This window comes from Fringilla coelebs (assembly GCF_963513975.1).
Source record: "Fringilla coelebs genome assembly, chromosome: 31".
NCBI lineage: Eukaryota > Metazoa > Chordata > Aves > Passeriformes > Fringillidae > Fringilla > Fringilla coelebs.
The window spans coordinates 1,343,546-1,362,750 of NC_140057.1; the positions used below are offsets into that span (position 1 = coordinate 1,343,546).

Genomic DNA, 19,205 nt, shown 5'->3' on the forward strand with positions numbered 1-19,205 from the left:
GGTGACTGCATTGGTGACTCAAACCCAGGAATTAATTTCTTTTCATGGATCATTTGCAGGCAGATGGCTTTGTGAATGTTTTCCATGAGCTGATCAGGGGTACCAACCAAAGGGTCTCCCCTTTCCCAGGGGTTGAGCCCCTCTGCCCAGTAAGCTGTGTGCTGATTTAGGGACCATGGGATGTGCCTGTCTCCCGTTGTTAAGAACACCCCATGTCCCCAGCACCCACCGGCTCCTTGTTCTGACAAAAGAATCTGATCTCCCCAGGGAGAGACACTTGACATTCGTATTCTGTTTGGGTTTGTGGGGGAGAAGCCTGTACTGCTTTGCAAGTTTTAATTCAGTAGCAGTGTACGGGATTTCTTTAGTGGTTATGTGTGGGTCAAAATCTTCATTACTGACATAGTTGCATTCTGTTTTAATTACAGGTTTTATGCTATTGTAACAACAGTGTTTCCCACAATTTTTCATCCGAGCTAATTCTGTTTGAGGGGAATTTTGATTAATGTGAGGAGTTTCCTTCTCCTCTGCCTCTTTTGAGGAATCAGCATTATGCGAATTTTTAACATGTTCTTCTCTCAAGGCAGCCCGTAATAACTTATTTCCATTTCTTTCTTCATCTAATTGTTTTTGCAAGATTTCAACTAGGTTTTGGAGGGAGTCTATGATAGCATTTTCCTCACTTCTTCGCTTAAAGCAAGTTTCTATGGCTGCTGTGAGGCAGGCTCCCAAAACTGAGCAGAGGATAGTCTTATTTTTGCTCTTTAAGTTTTGATTCATGTTGCAGAGAACATATTCTATCAATAACATTTTCTAAATTAAACCAATTGCAGTTTGCCCATTCTTCTTGTCCTGGAGAAGGTGTGGCATTGTATTTAGCAAGCAGAGCATAAAATTCAGCTTTACCTTTTGCACTGAGATTTTCAGTCATTTTGTGAAGGGACCAAGACTACGACGGGGAATTAATTGCAAACTCGAGTTATACAAACACACAGCCTTTCCTGTGTTCCCCTTCACTTCCCTGGGTAGTTGAAGTGACAAAATCTGTCTAGGAGGCCCTATTTGGGTGCTTCAGAAGGGTCTCTTCCTTCCTAGACAGTGTACACTCTCACACACAGAACGATTTCTTTGTGAGGGAAACCAGAACTACGGCAGGGAAACAGCCCCACAGCCCTTGCTGTGCTTCCCTCACTTCCCTGGGTAGCCCAAGGAGCTGATCTGCTTGGGAGGCACTGCTTAGTTTCTTCAGGAGCCCCTTCTCTCCCAGACAGTCCCAAATACACACAAATACAACAAAAACAGTTTCCCCCCTTTGCACTGAGAGATCTTTTGTGAAATCCCAGAGGCAGAGTCCCAGATGGAGTCTGCCAACCAGGATCCTGTCCGTGACGCCAATTTAATGTCACGAACCGTCCTTATTGACGGATTTAGTGATGATTCATTTCCAAAGGATTTCTCAGCACAAAATACCAACACGGCAAAGGGGGTTTGCAGTGACAATCAAAACAGTGTACTTTATTGAATGATTACAGCAAAATGCGTGTGAGGGAAAAGAGGGAAAGCGGGGAAAGCATCTGGAAAAGTAGGGGGGTAAAGAGCAAAGAGGAGGCTCCAGCTACCGCCCGTGGGAGCGACGGGGTCCTTCGGGGTCCAGCCGAGGTTCCGTCAGTCCAGGAGTCGTTCCAAGCGCGGGGAAGATCTTCGAATTGGACTGGCTAACCTGGGGGTTTTTATCCTATGGAGGATTGTGAAAGAGGGGGGGAAATAATGCAATGGTTTACTTCTTGGTCCAATAGTCCCAATAATCACTGCCCACAAGCAAACATCACGGTCTGTTCTGTTCCCCCTGCCAGTTCCCCCCACGTTTCAGTCTCAGTCCTTGGGGAGAAAAGGAGTTTTCTTTATGTGAGGGTTTCATGTCTCAGTCCTTGGAGAAGAGGCTTCTCCCATCTCAGTCAGTCCAGTCACAGTGGATGCAGAACAGATGAAGGGTCTTCTGTGGGGACCACCTAAAGGTTATTCCAGAAAAGAGTCCATCCAAGCCGAGAGGAAGGGAAATTCCAAGGCTTGTTGTTGCAAAACGGGTCAAGGTGCTCCTTTGCACAATCACTTGGCAGGCTGGGAGTTACATCTCGGCCTTGTAAGCTTGGCAGACTTTCATCAAACCCGGATATCAAACAGGATCTTTCGGTGGTCTCAGTTTCTGTCCTTTTTCATGACGAAAATCTTGAGACAAATGAGAGAAATTTCAGACAGACTATCACACCTACCTCTGCTGCAAGCGGTGGCGTGGAGGGAGCAGGGGGAGAGAAATCCCCCGCAGCAGCAGAGACTGCCTGAGCAACCTTTTGCTCAGCCTGATGTTGTTTTACCGCATTAGCAACTATCTGCTATGTTTTAGACAACTATTTTACAGTTTTACAATCATCTAGCACCGCCTCCCATAATTTATCTCCAAATCTACGCTACTCTAACTCTTCAAAGACTTGGTTAGGATCTATCAAACACCCTTTTGCAACTCTCTATGTAAGCAATCTCGGAAGTTCTTTGCTAGGTCTGTACCCTGTAATCCCCGCTTTTATAAAAAGCATTTTAAAGGGTTATAAGCCGCTTGTCTCTCTGTTCCCTTCTAATCTAATCATCAGCGCTGTTGCAGCCTTTGCCAGACTTGGGCGGCTTTCAGTGGCCGAGCTCTCCTGTGAGGTCACTCGGGGCCACGGAGCTCCCGCTCTTTGTGCCTCCCACGCTGCTCCAGGACCGACACGGACACTGCACCGGACCGCGGCTCGCAGCTTCACCTTCTGTAAGGTCCCTGTGCAGGGCACCATTTGTCACGCTGAGGGAAGTCTTGGACTCTTAATGTGAGAATCAGCAAGCTCCAAATTTATTGATAAGCACCAGACTTTTATACACAACAAGTAATAAGCTCATGCATATTCTGTAAGCTAAGCAATCTATTGGTTATACTACAATATCAGCTCTTCCTCATTCTTGAGAACTTACATTGCAGTTTCTCACGTCTCTTTCTCATTACTGTTATTGTACCACAGCTATACTCAAGGACACAATGTTGTTGCAGGTGCAGAAACTCAGATTAGCTGGGTTTGGTACTTTCCCAGTCCTTGGTCAGCTAACAAGACAATGTCTATGTGACCTCTACCCTGTAACCATTCCTCCACAGGCTACTTTAGCCCATTCTGGCCAGAAGAGCCATCGCTGGAACCCTTCACAGAATTCCCAATAAAGCCATCTCTGTGGAACACCAGGACTTTTCCTCTCCTCTCTCAGTGTCTGCTTGCCTGGGAAGCCATGGACGGCCAAAGCACCTTTAGCAAGCCAAGAGCTGAAACCATCAAAGAGCTGAGATCACTTAAGAGCTGATATCACTGGAGCTTGCTAAGGGCTGCCTGCGGCTGAGCGCGGCTGGGGCATTCGGAGAGTTCAGTCTGCAAGGACTGAGCTGCCTGGGCAGAGCTCGCCTGCCTGTCTGGGGCACACCAACCCTGCAGGGAGCCAGCTCTCGGGCATTAGTGCTGGATCCAGGCATTCTGCTTCTGAATCCTGATTGGGGTGAAGGTGGTGAGAAGCACCTGGAATGGTCCCTCCCACTGTGGTTCCAAACTCTTTTCTGTCAGACACTTCACACACACATAATCCCCAGGCTGTATGTTATGTACTGGTCCATCTAGCTCCCTGCTCTGAGTTCCAGCCACTTGTTTCCCAATTTCTCTGAGCTGTTTGCTTAAAGCCACCATGGAGGTGGCCAGTGTAACCTCCCCAGTGTGGGTGGACATCTCCTTTTGTGTTCCATAAAGCATTTCCAAGGGACTTAGACTTTCTTCAGCCCGAGGTTTAGTTCAAATTCTCAGCAGTGCCAGTGGAAGAGCTTGGGGCCAGAGCAGATTAATTTCCTGTCCCAGTCTTACAATCTGCTGCTTCATCAAATGATTCAATTTTGCCTCTTGGCCGCTCAGTTGGGGTGGTATGGAGTGTGAAGTTCCCAGTCTATGCCCAGGGGGCTCCTAATCTGTTGCACTATTCTGGAAATGAAATGTGATCCTCTATCCGAGGATACTGTGGGTGGAATTCTGAAATGTGGTATTATTTCTTGTAATAATACCCTGGTCAGCTCTTGAGCCTTGACAGTTCTGGTGGGGAACACTTCTGGCCATGCTGAAAACGTATCTGTCAATACTAATAAATACCAGTACCCCCCTTTCCTTGGGAGTTCTGAAAAGTCAATTTGCCACTGCTGTCCAGGCCCATGGCCCCTCCCAGTCTGACCAAGTTTTGGTCTGGGGGTATTTTTGGGGTTAGTCTGGAGGCAAAGATCACACTGTCAGCTCACTTGAGTAATAGTGCCATATAAATTCCTGGCAACAATTCTCTCAATCAAGAAGGTGTTCAGGGCTTCTACTCCCCAGTGTGCTTTCAGGTGCTCCTCCCTTACTAGTGACCACAACAAATGGGAAGGGATTACCAGCTTCCCTCCAATGGTAGCCCACCCTTCTTGGTTGTATGTCCCTTTTTGATCTCTGATTAGTTTTCCATCTTTCTTATTGTACTCTGGCTTACCTTCAAGGGAAATTTGTCCACCTGGAATTAGAGCTCCATCAATAGTTACCTCACCTTTCACTGCTTCCTTTGCCTCTCTATCCGCCAGCTCATTTCCTTCCTCCAATTCTGAGCTCACTCTCTGCTGTGCCTTAATATGCATAATTGCTACCTTTTCAGGCAGCTGAACTGCTTCCAGCAGCCACATTATCTCTTGTGCATGTTTGATGTTCTCACCTTGTGAGGCCAGCAGTCCCCGCTCTCCAGATGGTTCCATGTGCATGCACAACTGGTCTCTGCCCCATCCCAAGGAGTGTCCTCCAAGTCTGGGCATCTGGAGTAAGCAGCTTCAATGGTCTCCAGACAATCCTGGTGTACTGTTTCCTTGATCCCACGGAGAAAAGCAGCTGGGTTCACAAGGTTAGTGACTACAGAGTCCTTTGCCCAGCACTGACCTCACACCCCAGATAGATTACCTTCTGTTTCACTGCCTGGGCCTTTTGGTTGGTTTTTTTTTTTGATACTCTCTATCCTTGGAGCCCTGGGAAATTCAAAAGGCTTACTGTCCAGGCCACACATGCTTCCCTCCTCTGAGTGTCTGTCAGGAGATCATCCACGTTCTGCAATAGCCTTCCTCCTTCTGGGGCAGCTTCCCAGGACTCCAGATCTTTTCTAAGTGGTTCTCCAAAGAGAGCAGGGGAATTTTGAAGCCTTGAAGGACTTGAGGCAACACAATCTACGTGAGCTGGGTTTTGTGCCTGCTTTTAGGGTTTTCTCATTTGAATGCAAAAATTTTGTGGTTGGCTTCATGGATAGGGAGGCAAAAGAAAGCATCTTTCAGATCTAAACCAGTAAACTAGGTTAGCTCAGGTGCCAATCATGTTAGTAGGGTGTATGGGTTTGCCACAAGGTGTACTGCCTGACCCCAGCTGGCTGCTGTCCTTAACTTGCACAGAAGGTCCATTCTCTGCCCTCCCTGGTATGTTAGAGGCCCATACCCCAGGAAACACTGGATCCATTATTTTCTTGTTAATTTCATCCTTATTTTCCATTTCAGCTGCAGTAATTGTTAAAATTAGCTTAGTATGTCTACATATTGCTGATCCTTTACCTCCAAAATAATCTCCCCATCTCTAAATGTGATCTTTGCTTCCAGATGCTCCATCAAGTCCCTACCCAACAGGGCCTTTGGAGAGTTGGGCATATATAAAAACCTATGACTATTTTGATGGTTTGTAAAGTATGCTTTTCAGATTGGCCAGCTGCCCCCTTACCATAACATAATCATCTGTTGTAGGTATCAAGGCTTTATTTAACACTGAGTATGTTTCCCCTGTGTCTACTAAAAACTTCATTTTCCTAGCTCCCATTTTTCTACCCCATCCCAACTCTCTGCCCTAATTCAAAGTCTTGGGGTATAAAATAGGCTGAGCACACTCAGCTTTAATTATTTCTGCCGGGTTTCTTAAATTACTTGAAACTCTCTTTTCTAATAATTCAAACACCCTGTTACTTCTTTGCTTCTTGCAACTGGCTGCTACTAAATTCCTTAGAGCTCTCTGAGGACCCTTCGTTTCCTTAGAATAGCACAAATGACAGAGTGCCTGTCTTGGTCTCCTGCACGTAAACTCTGTTTTACAAAATCTCATTCTTTTCCAGTTCTCTTCCTGCACAATCTAATTCAAGCATTGTTTCTACTGACACTCACTTTGCTGCCTTGCAAAAGGCTGTGCCTGTTACAGCAAAACTCTGGTATGCCCACAAACACAGACTCCCCCCCCACCCCATCTCCAATTCATGAGTCAGGGCTTAAGTTGCTGTGGGAGAGGAATTCCCAAAAATCCTTTAATTTGTTTTACCACAGTTAAACATAAATCACCCTACTGCAGTTTTTCTGTGTAAAATGCTCCACTTGTCGCAAACAAAATCCTAGAATCTCCACAAATACAAGCCTACAATACTGAGAATCAAATGACCACAATGCAGGGGAAGAACCACACAAACTCACTGGGAAAGGGGGATCTCTTCAAGTGCCCACTTTTCTCAACACAACCCAACATACAACACTTCAGCATCTACCCACATCAGCTTATCAGCTTCTTCTGGTCCTCACACACTCTGGACACAATCAAAATAACAGCACACAGTAAAATTCCAGGGATCAATCCAAGCTATTGAGGCAGAGGAATCCCCTGAGTTTGTCTGGACACGGTTAAAATGTGCACAATCTACACAAATCCCACATCACCACCTTTAAACACAGTAATGAATAAATGTCCTCACCCACGTTTCTCCACTTGTTCCACCACCCTGCGGGTGTTCCTTGTCCCCACAGCCTGTCCCAGCCGGTGCTCCGGGCCTCACCTGGCTGCTGCAGACACGGGTAGAACTCCCCCCGCACGCTGGGGGTGCACTCACTCACTCGCTCTCTCTCACACACCCCACACTCACACAATTACAAACACACTGACATCAATCACACCGTGCATTACCCATACAATGTCCGCACACCACGAGCACACAAAGTTGGGGTTCCCTCGGCTCACCCCAGAGTCGCCAGCGGCCGCTCCATCCAACAATGAACCCGTTCCCAGCCGCGCCTCACCCGGGAACCTCTGCCGCCGCCCGTGCTCGGGGTCGATGGCTGCCTGCAAGCACAGGGACCAGGCTGTGCACTCAGACAGCTCTGAGTCACTTATCAGCAGCCCTATCTCCCCGGGCCCTTTGATACACAGACCGTGTATCCACACTCCAGCAGGTCCTTGTCTGTCTCTGCAGGAGGCAAGCCCAGATGGAGCTGAGCTCCTCCAGGGAAATCCCGGGGTGCGCCTGGGAGTCTGTCCTCCCTTCTGCCCCTTCGAGGACAGACAATCACATGGCTGGCTTGCCAAAATGATTAGTGGAAAGAAAAGAGAAACTCCACCACTTTGTAAAAAGTTGAAAAGCTGGTATGTTTATTACAGCACTGGACGCATTGGAAATCCTTGTTGTCCCTAAAGGACATGTGCACCCCTGAGAACTCCCCCTTGCTTATACATATGCATACAGTCTCATTCACATTCATTTCACTGATTTCACATTACAAGTTGCAATTAGTTTTTATCAGTCTTTGCCCTTTGCACAGAGAGCTCTCTGGTCAGCCTCAGCCTTTGCCCCCAACAAAGGGGCCTCCACTAACCTTGGGAGTTTGAATTCCTTCTCTCGGTTGAGGCGATTCTGCGAGCACAAGATTTTTTCTTTGTTTTTTTTCTCTACTGTGAGAACAGGGAGTCTTAAGCACAGATAAACAAGTTGCAGGCTCAGAACAGCACTTTTCACCTAAATCCAAAATGCATTTCTATCCTGTTAAATTTCTACTTTGTCCAACCCATCCAGGGAATGATGTGATCTGACAACATGATTTCAAAGGCTGAACAGATGCTTTATTCTATACTATATTATACTACATTACACTATTGCTATACTACATCTATACTAAATTACATACTAAAGAAAAACCTCTGACCCTCCACAGACTGTCATGACACAGCTTTGACCTAATTGATCAATCAGTCCAAACAACCACCACCAATATCCAATTAACAAATCACTCTCTGTAAATTATCTCCATAACACATTCCACATGTGCCAAACAACAGGAGCAGCAACTGAGATAAGAACTGTTTTCTTCCTCTCTGAGCTTTCTCAGCCTTACCACAGCTTCCCAGGGAAAATCCTGGGAGAGAGAATTATGTCTCTATTCAAAGAAATGTGAGTACCACAGGGATTTGTTCTCTCTGGTCTCAGTCTGCAGCTCAGTGCCTGGGGTAAGGAAAGAAAAGGAGAGGAAGGAATGAGGAAGGAAGAAGGACAGAAAGGGAAGGAGATCCCACCAATTCATTCCTGGGAGCACGGTGTCAGCAGTGGGGTTGTCCTGCAGCCAGGGGCGATGCTGGGCTGAGACATGGAGCAGAGGAGAGGGAGAAAAGGGCAGTGGCTTCCTCCTCATCTGCCTCAGTGTCCCACACCATCTTCCTTTTCCTTACAGCCTCCTCCAGCTCCATCCAGACAAAGTTTAAGATTGACAAATCCTGGCTTGGGGGAAAAACAACGGGTGAGCACCTTCATCCTGCTTCCCAAGTCCAGCTCCAGAAGTAACCACCCTGTTCAAGGTTGGATGGGCCCAGACCCTGCTCATCTCCAGCCTCCCCCACCCCTCCAGGCTTCCAGGATCCCTCAGCTCCAGGATTGGCCCTTGCTGCTCTCCCCACTCCGATGCCAATCAGAGCCCCAAACACCAATGTCCCCCCCAACTGGTACCACCTCCCCAGCTGGTACAGACAGTTTGCCACAGGAACCCTCCACAATTCTCCAAAGGGCCATCTGTGTCTCACCTTTGGAGCCCTGCAAGATCCAAACATCCCCTCCCCTGCAAAAAAACCCTCCCAGAGACACCCCAATGGATTTGGGGTGAGCTCCCCCTCCCCACTCACCTGTGAGATCTGGGGGGGTCGATGCTGCCAGGGCCAGGGGAGCTGCGGACTCAGCGGGCAAACAGGAAAACCGCCTGGTTCTGCTGGGGCTCCTCCTCTTCCTCCTCCTGTTCTTCCTCTTCCTTTTCCCATCTTCCACCTCCACTCTCCTTCCTATTGCTCCTCCTCCCTGCCCACCCCAGATCCTCCTTTCACACCCACCTCTCTCCCACAGCTGCAGCGTTTGGGTGGAGGGAACCAGGGAACCTCCCATGAGCCCCCCAGGGATGGGCAGGGGGCTTGGGGACCCACCCAGAGCGGATCCCTTCCCCCCCAGAGCCCCAGGGAATCACTCCAGGGATCAACTGATGGGGACACAAAAGGATCACCACGGAACCACCCTTTTTCAATCCCATCCCCACCTTTCCCTCCCCTCTCCCATCGTTCCCCCAACCCAAGGACCACTCCCAACTTTATGTGGGGATGCCATCCCTCTCCCGCTCTGAATCCTCTTTTCCCCTGCACTCCCACCCCTTTCCCATCCTGCTTTCAGCTCCACCTCTCATCCCTGTGTTTGGTTTTAGGCGATCCAGGTCCCTCCTGCTCAGTCTGGGGGGTCACATCCCCCCTTTCCCTCAATTCATGCAGCTCCTGGCAGCTTTTTCCTGGGAGCAATCCCTGAGTTTTGGGACTTTTGGGGTGTAGTTTAAGAGTGTGACAGCTCTCTCTGGCTTTCCCCTCCCTGTTGTGGCCTCTCAGCTGCCCCTGACACCCTGGGGGTGCTGGGGTTTCCCTCCTGGGGACAAGGACGTTCATCCCTTTCCAGGAGCCCAGTGTCTGGCTGGGGCTCCAGGTCAGGGGGTCCTTGAGCAGCTGCCCCAGAACCTCCCCCAGGGTCTCCCAGCGCAGCCGCAGCCGCTCGGCCTGGGGTCCCCAAAGGCCTCAGCAAGCCCCAAGTGCCTCCCAGGAACCCTCAACCCCCTCCAACCCAGCATCCCCCACATCTTCCCCCCATGACACTGGCCATGGCCACGTCCCCACTTGTCACTGCCCATGTCCCACCATGTCCTCACCCATGGCTGTCTCCCCACCACGTTTCCATCCCTGTCATGGTCCCACACATCTCCATCCATGCCTGTGTCCCCCAGGTCCCCATCCCTGTGCATATCCAAGTGTCCCCTTGTCAGCCTCCATGTGTCCTACCATGACCACAGCCATGTCTTAGTTCAATGTCTATTTTTAACTCAATATTGGATGTTTTAAAGGGATAAAGAGAAATGAAAACAAAGTCAAGGCCAAAAGAAAAGGATTTCCTTGTCCATACCACCTGAGGATCCACTGCTTAGGTAGAAGGCAAGAACCTTTTTTTCGTGGAGTTTCTATCCCACTGTCTCCAAAATCTTGGTCTTTTCCCCAGCTTTTCACCATTTATCTGTGGAAGACACCCTTGGGCAATAGGAAATCAAAATCATGGAATCCCTGAAGTTGCAAAAGAACTTCTCCTAGTTCAGGGCAAATTTGGGAGAGAACCCCCAAAGGGGTTCCTCTGGAAAGCAGATTCAATCAGCCCCTCCCCCAACTGGTTCAGGAAAAATAAAATACCTCCTTGGAGAAAAGTGGAAAAAACTGTTTATTACACAATACAACCTAATCAATATTAAACTATAAAACCTCTAGCTGCTCTAAAACAGAGACAAACTCCCAAAGTCCCCCCGTGGGCTGTAGCTCAGCTCACTCAGTCTCTTATCAGTCCCTCCGGCGCTGGAAATGCCGCAGCCCAGGCCCGGCCCGGTGGGCCACAGGTGTGAGCTGCCGGTGCTCTGCTGGTGCTCAGGCCAGAGCAGGTTCAAACAGGTCCAAAGAAAAGGGGAAAACCACAGCCCAGGGAACTTCTTTGCCTCAGCTAGCTAAAACTAACTAAAAGCCAAGGAGAGCTCTGTCCCGCTGTCTGTCCATCCGCAGACAACACAGTGCAGGACCAGGAATGTGGAGGAGTGAGTGCAGTGTCTGAAAGCAAACTGTGCACTGCTTCTCTCCTCCTTCACTCTCAGGACAAGTCTTGAAGGTTCAAAACTTATTATTCATTATAAACGTAACAGACTGGGAATACAAACATCATACAGTCAACCCAGAATATACCTCCAGGATGATCCAGTACTCCTTGATGCCACCAGAAGATAGGATTGAATGCAAAAGATTTTATGGGGTTGAAAGTTGACAAATCTGCTCTCCCCAAGGAATTCCCATTGTTGGTCTGCGTCCCAATGGATGTTCCTGCTGCTGGGTTTATCTAGCTGCCCACAGGGAACCAGGAAGATGTGGAGCCTCCAAGCCAGGTGCCTTCCCAGCACAGATCACCAGGACCACGGATCACCAGGGCTCTGCCCAACGGGGTCACTGGGGATCATCCAACGTGGATCCTCTCATGGGGGATGGAGCTGGAGCAGCACACGAAGCTCTTCCAGCACTCAGGGCACTCACAGGGCTTCCCTTAGTGGCACCTCCGTTGGTGTTGGATCAAGTGAGAGCTCCTGGAGAAGCTCTTCCCACACTCCCCACACTCGTAGGGCCTCTCCCCGGTGTGGATGCGCCGGTGGATGGTGAGGGCGGAGTTTTGCTTGAAGCCTTTCCCACAGTCGGGGCAGCGGAAGGGCCTCTCCTCTCTGTGAATCCGCTCATGTAGGAGGACACTGGAGCTCCTTGGAAACCTCTTCCCACACTCAGGACACTCGTAGGGCCTCTCCCCGGTGTGGGTGCGCTGGTGTGTTCTCAGGTCCGAGAGCCACTTGTAGCTCTTCCCACATTCCAAGCAGGTGTGGGGCCGTTCCCCTGTGTGGATCACCTGGTGCTGAATCAGGGCTGTGCTATCTATGAAGCTCTTCCCACACTCCCCACACTCGTAGGGCTTTTCCCCAGTGTGGATCCTCTGGTGCTTCCTGAGGTTGGACCTCCATCTGAAACACTTCCCACACTCCTCACACTCAAAGGGCTGTTCCCCAGTGTGGATCCTCTGGTGCTGCCTCAGGTTGGAGATCCACCTGAAACGCTTCCCACACTCCTCACACTCATAGGGCCGTTCCCCAGTGTGGATCACCTGGTGCTGGATCAGGGCTGAGCTCCAACTAAAACCCTGCCCACATTCCAAGCACTTGTGGGGCTTCTCCCTGCCATGAGGCTTCTCTACCAGCTCTGAGCTTTGGCTGGATCTCTGAACACCTTCCTGGCTCAGGGGGGCTCTTTCCTCCTCAGAGCTCCCTGGGCTGGGTTTGCAGCCCCTCCTCGTGCGGGGTCTCCAGGGCTTTTCCTCCTTCTCCATCCAGATACAACCAAGAAATGAAAAATCCTGGTTTGGGGTAAAATAAACAAGATGAGAATGCCATGAGTTGGGAGTTCCTCCATGCCCAAGTTCATCTCATTAAGTCACTGGGCATCTTGTTCTCTAAGAATCTCCAAAACACAAAAATTCAGCACAAAAATACTCCAAAAATCAATCAAAACACAGATCAAAAACACAGATCAAAAACTTCCCAAACATCAAGATTCAGAAAAAACCCCCTCCAAAATATAAAGATTCAGAACCCACAAAAAACCATAGTGCAAAAATTAGCCCAAGAAAGCTCAGAAACACCAAGATTCACCCCTATGAAACCCCTGGATCCCCCCCCTTGGTAACCTGCTGCATGTGGGGGGTGGGAAACGCTCCTGGGGCTGGGGGGGAGGCTGCAGATACAGGGAGGGGTGGAATCTTGTGGTTCTCCCTGTTTCTGCTTTTCCTTCTCCTCCTGTATCACTACTCTTCCTCACACTCCTCTTCCTCCTGCTATTCCTTCTTCTCCTGAACAATCCCACCTACTCCTCCCATGTGCAGCGTTTGACCATTTTGTTCCTCAGCCCTGCTTCTCCTTCCCTTCTCCTCCTGCCCCCAGGCCCAGCACCCACTGCCGGCTCCCTCTTCCCCCCAAACCCACAGCATCCCACCGCAGGGGCAGGGATGGAGCTGGGCCAGCTCGGGCTGGGGCAGCGCTGGGCTCTCGGCCGCTCCCGCCCGCACTCGCTCCCCACTGCAGCCGCTCCCGCCAGCACAGAGCGGGGGGGCCCGGCCTTGGCGCTGCCCCACTCCCACCTCCCCAAATTCCCCTCGCGGGGGGCGCTGGGGCCAAACGGGGAGCGCAGGTGGGGAACGCTGCGAGCTGCGGCTCTGCCTGGCAACTGGTGAGTCATCATCAGTGCCTGCTCTGATTGGCTGAGCACTGCCTGAGGGCTGGGGCTGCAGCAAGGGGGGACACCCTGCTCCAGGGGGGATGTCCCGCAAACGGGGGACCCCATGAAAGGAAAGAGAAGGAAAGTGTCTTTACAAACAGATGCTGTGAATCTGCTCAGAGATAGGGCCAGGGACGCGTACATAAGGAAGTGACAGGAGAAGACATCAGGTTCAGAAAATGCTTTTAGTTGATGCTGCTCATCATTATTAGTTGTTATTAATTGATGCTGTTATTTGATGCTGCTGTTATTAGACTGCTGCTCAGCCAAGATCCTGCTAAAATCATGAACTTCGAGAAGAATTTAACAGACTTAACAGAGACATGAATATTGTTTGCGGAAAATGTGGGGAGCATATTAGGAAGGGTGTACGTATTAGGTGGATTGGGATGTCTGTAACTCTCAAGTACTTGAGCCAATGTGTAAAGGGCAGATATTCAATTATCTCCCTTGCAATTCATGTCTGCAATTCTTTACTCTAATGCAATTCTCCACCTAGTGCAGGCTGGAGATAAGGGATGCACATTTAAAGCAGCAGGCTCTGGCCAGAATCCTGTCTCCTGTGAAATCTCTCCCACAGGAAGCTGGGCTGGCACTGACCCTGCCTTGGCACTTTGCTGTTCCCAACACCCACCCAGGACATCGGCTCCTGCCTAAGGAGTGCAAAGCAGCCCCACTGGTGGCCAAGTGGCCCATGCCAAGTGTCCCTGAGGCCACAAACAGCCGCCAGCACAGCTCAGCACGGGGGGACCCCTCAGCCTCGGCTCAAGGGCTCTCAAGCCCCGGAGATTTGCACTCCCCGCCGGCAGCAGCAGCAGGGGAGGCCGCCACTCAGCTGCCCTGAAGGCAACGCAGCAGCAGCCAGGGCTCCACAGCGGGCCAAGCCCCTGCGCCTGCCCACACATCCTCTGCTCAAATCCTCTGCCTGGCCACCCTCCTCGGCATCTCCAGCCCCTGGGGCCAAGCCTTGCTGCCACTGCTGCAGCTTCAGCGCTTGCTGGGCCTGCCCTGCCACAGCTGCTGGGGAACACAAGGGCACAATTCCACTCTGGGGCTCACTTACACTCACACACTGGGCTGCCTGCGATTGCACGGCTGCAAAATTCACCATCTAATATTCCTTACAATTTTTTACATTGTATTTCTCTACTCAGGCTTGGTTTGCCTTTGCCTTGGGGAATTACAATGGTTTTTTTCAAGGGATGTTACACCACTCAATGGAGATGAGTTTAACATCTCAACAGACTGGGAACAGCCCAAAGATGCCCACAGAGATAACGACCAGCAACAAAACATCAACGCCCAGCAGCAAACAGCAACCAACAGCTACCCCAGACACTGCCCCCGGCAGAGCTGGAGACACCTGGTCTGGAAAAGGCTGAGAAGGAAATCCAGGAGTGTGCACCTAATCAACATCACAGGCAAAGAAATCCGGGTCCCACAGCAAACCAAATACTAACAACTACACAACTTGGAAACAATGAACATTAAACCAGTGGATTTAGATTGGTTCAGACTGTATCAAATTTAAGAAAAATCCAGTAAAATTCAAATGTCTCATGGAATGATTTTCTCTCCACACCCAGGCTATTTGTGAAAGAAATTATTTCTTTGCTCATCCTGGCCAAAAGAACACCCGGGCCAGAATAAGGTAAAGCCTTGATTTAATGTTGTTGGAGACTTTTTGCTCTTCCCCCAGGTTTGGTCACAAGATTGCACCATTAGCATGTCTTCCCTAATATTCCTACTTTTATATTGTCAGTTTGCTTTGGGACAGGGGTGTGAGAATCAAGTTTTACTCTTAGGAGAAGTATGAAAAACGTTTATTTCTTTGGGGGTTTTTTGTGCATGTGTGTGTGTGCCTGCTAGTGATGGCAAAATTTTCATCTGGGATTTCGATGTTCACCTTCAGGCTGCATTCTGAAAAATCAGAAGAGCTTCAAAGGTAACTTTTAACACATAAAGAATTAAAAAAAAAAAGGAGAAACAAAAAGCAGTGAGGGGAAAGGGTGGGAACCCCTGGGTCACTGGATGGCTGCTCTGGAAGAGAAGCTTCATTCCAGGCAGCCTGGAGAGGAGCTTTAGAAATGCAAATTAACACTGCAGGGCAAAGTGTGGGCAATGTACCTGGGTCTCTTGCCTGGGGCAGGAATTGGGCTCATTCCCTCTGCCCCTCACCCCAAGCTCTGCCTGCTTGCACTGATGGAATTTGCACAGCTCCAGGCAGAGCCGTGCTGAGGATATCTGACTGCAACAGAAATGGGTTCAGCTGCAAAGGGAAACAACAAATGGAGAATGTTAGGAAAACACCGCTAAAAAGTTGGGGGGAATCATCCCTCTGCCCACTGCAACACCTGCTGTCACTCTCTGTGTTATATAGGGGGTATTAGACCACTTTATTTTGGGATTTGGTGGGGGTCTTTTGTGGTTTTTGGTTATTTAGGAAACTCAGTTAGGAATCCAAGAATGTTATGTTTAAATTACAGAAAAGCAATCAATTGATGCAGCCCTGGCTCCTGAGGGAGCGCTAAAAATGGGGAAAAGCTGAAAGGCCACCAGGACAAATCCTACAACACCATGGACCAGCCCCTGGGAACCCTCAGGAACTCATTTCTGGAGACAAGGAAACCATTTCTCATTCAATGGCATTGTTAGATTACAAGCTCTCCTCCAAATAATAACCAGCCAGACAGCTCCAGCTCCTGACCTTCCTGCTGACCAATCCACTGGAATGAGGAACACAACATTTCACCAGGGGATGGGATCAGATCATCTGTTAGCAGGAAAAGGAGGAGTTGTGGAAAATTAAATGACTCAAGCTGCTGTTGGCAAATAGATGACACAGGAAAAGTGGTGAAGCAGATAACAAAGGAAATAAGAAAGCAGCTCATGTACTGATCCAAACGTGGAAAGGATGGGAATGGGACACGGTTTTGTGGCTCCCTGGCAGACCATGGGTTAAACGAATGCTGTTTCTCCTCTCATGTGCTGTGAAAAATGCGTATTTTATGATTGGCGTTTTGCAAATATCAAAATGAATATTATATGTGTTGTGTTAGAAAGTAATGCTGTAATAATTCTCTTAAGTACTGTGTTAAATATAGCCCTGGGTTGTAACAAAATGTTAAAATAGAAACTATGCTATGTAAGATACATTTTTTTGCAGAAAGAACTTGCAGCAAGCTAGCAGCCACAGGACATCAGAATCTTTCTATCAGAGGAAAGGAACTTATTCCCACCTCGAAGGCCCTGTTAGGATTAGGAGGAAGAAGTTGAGGATGACCAGACAGAATCCTTTGTTACAATGGAATTTATGCATCATGTATGAAGTGTATGAATATGCAACAGGCTGTTGTTTTGAAGGGTTAATCCTTTGTTAACAGGGTCCTTTCTCTGGCTTGTGCTGCCCAGAAAAAGGCACCCAGACATCCCTAAAACTTTGTTTTTATTGTCTCAAATTGTCTTAATTCAAATGGTCTATATTATTATTACTCTAATTGTACTATTATTTTTATAACTATTTCACTACTATTAAACCTTTGAAATTTTAAAAACAAGTGACTGGCGTTTTTCATATGGGCTACAGCAACTCTCATCTTTTCACCATGCCCCACACCTGGAGAGTGCAGCTCATTCAGCAGGTGAGCCAGGGGATGCAGGGGGCAGCCAGGCCTCCTGATCCAGAAACAGCTCCAGAAGGACACAGAATGGGGGCAATGAGAATAATCCAAAACAAAAAAACACTCAGGAAATGAGATTGACTCAACAGTAATTCATGTTTGTAAAGACAATGGGTGAAAAAACAAAGAGGAGGGATTGCAAGGAATAAAACGAATGAGTCTTCACAAAGAGATGGTGTCAGTCTGCTTGGAGATAGGGTCAGGGACTTGTACAGATTTAAAAGAGTTACTAATTGACACGGACTCCTGCTCAGCCAAGGTCCCACGAAATTCCTCAACATCAAGAGCAAAAACAGAGATTTAATGCAGCTATGAATTTAGGGTGTGATACTAAAGGGGGTGCACAGTAAAGGGCACATACAGCAGGCAGATCGGGGAGTCTTGGAACCTTTCGAGTACCTCGGCCAGTGCGGTCAGGGGAGGGGGAGAAGCGGCCGGGAAATGAGGATAAAAAGCGAGGCTAAGATTGAAAGAGCGTCTGGGAAATGCCCCACGGCCTCTCCCTCTGCTCAGCAATAAAGTCACTTGCACAGGACTCCTCTGGCTGCCCCGGGCACAGAAACCTCCGGCGACGGGAATTTCCCCGCACAGCCCCGGCACGGGGCAGCCCCCTCTGTCCCAGCCACACGAACCGGGCCGAGCCAGCGCTGCTCCGCCAGCGGCTCCTGCCGAGGCAGCGCCGGCAAGGAGACCGCGGGCAGCCGCTCCCGCAGCGCCCTCAGCCCAGGGCCCACACGGCCCGGACACGGCACAACCCACCCGCCCGAGCCCCCTGCCGCTCCCGAGGCCCGCAGCGAGCCCCGAGCCCCCGCACAACCCAGCGCGGCTCCCACCTGCGCCGCGGCCGCCTCCGAGCTCCGCCGCCGCCTCCCCGCGCTCCGCCCGCTGCCGCCGCTCCCGGGCCCGCACACGCGCTCCGCCAATGGCGCCGCTGCGCAGCCACGGCCGCCCTCAGCCCGGCCCCGGGGCCCTGCTCGGCCCCGCTCCCGCCAATCAGCGCGCCACAACCACGACTGACGGCACCAACGCCCAATCGCAGCCAGGGTTGGGCTCTGCACTCGCCACGGCCCCGCCCCGCGCTCTCAGGGCCTCCCGGGCTGCGTGAGGGCAAAGGCGGAGCTGAGGAACAGCCCTGGGCCGGGCCCGGGCCCGAGGGGGATTGGGCTGCAAACACAAACAAACTTCTCCGCAGCTCCTGCCACGGCTTTCCCGGCACTGCCGCTTCGGTGCCTCCGGCTCGGCGGGAAGCCCTGGAGCCTCACTTCTCTGGGGCCCTAATTAGGAGCATCAGATCTTTGATTTCCCCCAAGAAGGGAAAACCAACCAGAACTCCTTCGACTGCGTGGAGGAGCGGAGAGACTTCTGGCAGAAAACGACAAAAATGGTTCTTCCCCAAGTTGGGAAACAGCAAGTAAACAGAAGTGATGCGGGCCCTCCCAGCAGCGCCTCTCTGCCGTCCCAGCTGAAGCCCTCGCCGGCTGCTCCAGGCTCAAGGGCAGACCGGGAGCTCTGGGAAGGGGCCCCGGCTCGGGGCGCAGCCCCCGGGGCAGCCCCACGGCCCCCACGGCAGCTCCAAGGCTCCTCCAGCCGGGATGGAACGTGGCAGCGGGAGCAGGGGAAGGGACGCGGCTGCCGGAGCCAGGGGAACACGAGAGACATCGGGGACGCTTCACGAACATTTAATGCAAAAGATAAAATGATAAGAAAGGCAAAAGCAACAGCAACAGTGTCACCATAGCACAGGGCCACACGGGGACATGTCCCATTGGAGTGCGGTGATGCTGTCCCAGTGCCGGGCACCCACCAAAGTCGCTCTCTCACTGCCCTCCACAGCCGGACAGAGGAGACAAAATTGAACCAGGGGTTCAGGGGTTCAGCTAAGGACCAGGAGAGCTCTCTCATCAAACATCATCACTGTTTCACCTTCTTTTCCTGCTCCTGCTCCTCCTTTTCCTCTCTCCCTCCTCTTCCTCCTTCCTAATCCCACCTCCTCCCCAGTTCCTGCCTTCTCTGTATTTGGACTGGAGAACCTTGCTTGTTTTTAGAAGTAGAACAAAGTTCCCCGATGGAACAAGGCTTGCTGCTTTTAGTCAGAAGTGTCAGTGACTAAAGGTGACGTTTCCTTTGCTTTGGTCCCGTCCTTGTTCCTCCTCAGTGTTCAGGCTGGGCTATGGGGTGTCCTTGTGTGCTGCATTTTGCGAGTTCCTCTTGCATCCTTTGGGCAACAGGTGGTGCCCTGGGAGGGTTCTTTGTGCTCCTT

At 50.5% G+C, this 19,205-nt stretch overlaps 1 protein-coding gene across 1 annotated transcript; it reads right to left on the reverse strand.

Moving 5' to 3' along the window:
* Window positions 1-10,159: 10,159 nt before the first annotated feature.
* LOC311164360 (uncharacterized protein) lies at window positions 10,160-17,844 on the reverse strand. The gene is made up of 2 exons (XM_084223797.1): window positions 17,779-17,844; window positions 10,160-12,348 (listed from the first exon to the last, which is right to left on the reverse strand). Exon 2 carries the CDS (start codon window positions 12,319-12,321, stop codon window positions 11,497-11,499), a length of 825 nt encoding a protein of 274 aa, XP_084079923.1. The 5' UTR covers window positions 12,322-12,348; window positions 17,779-17,844; the 3' UTR covers window positions 10,160-11,496.
* Window positions 17,845-19,205: the final 1,361 nt, after the last annotated feature.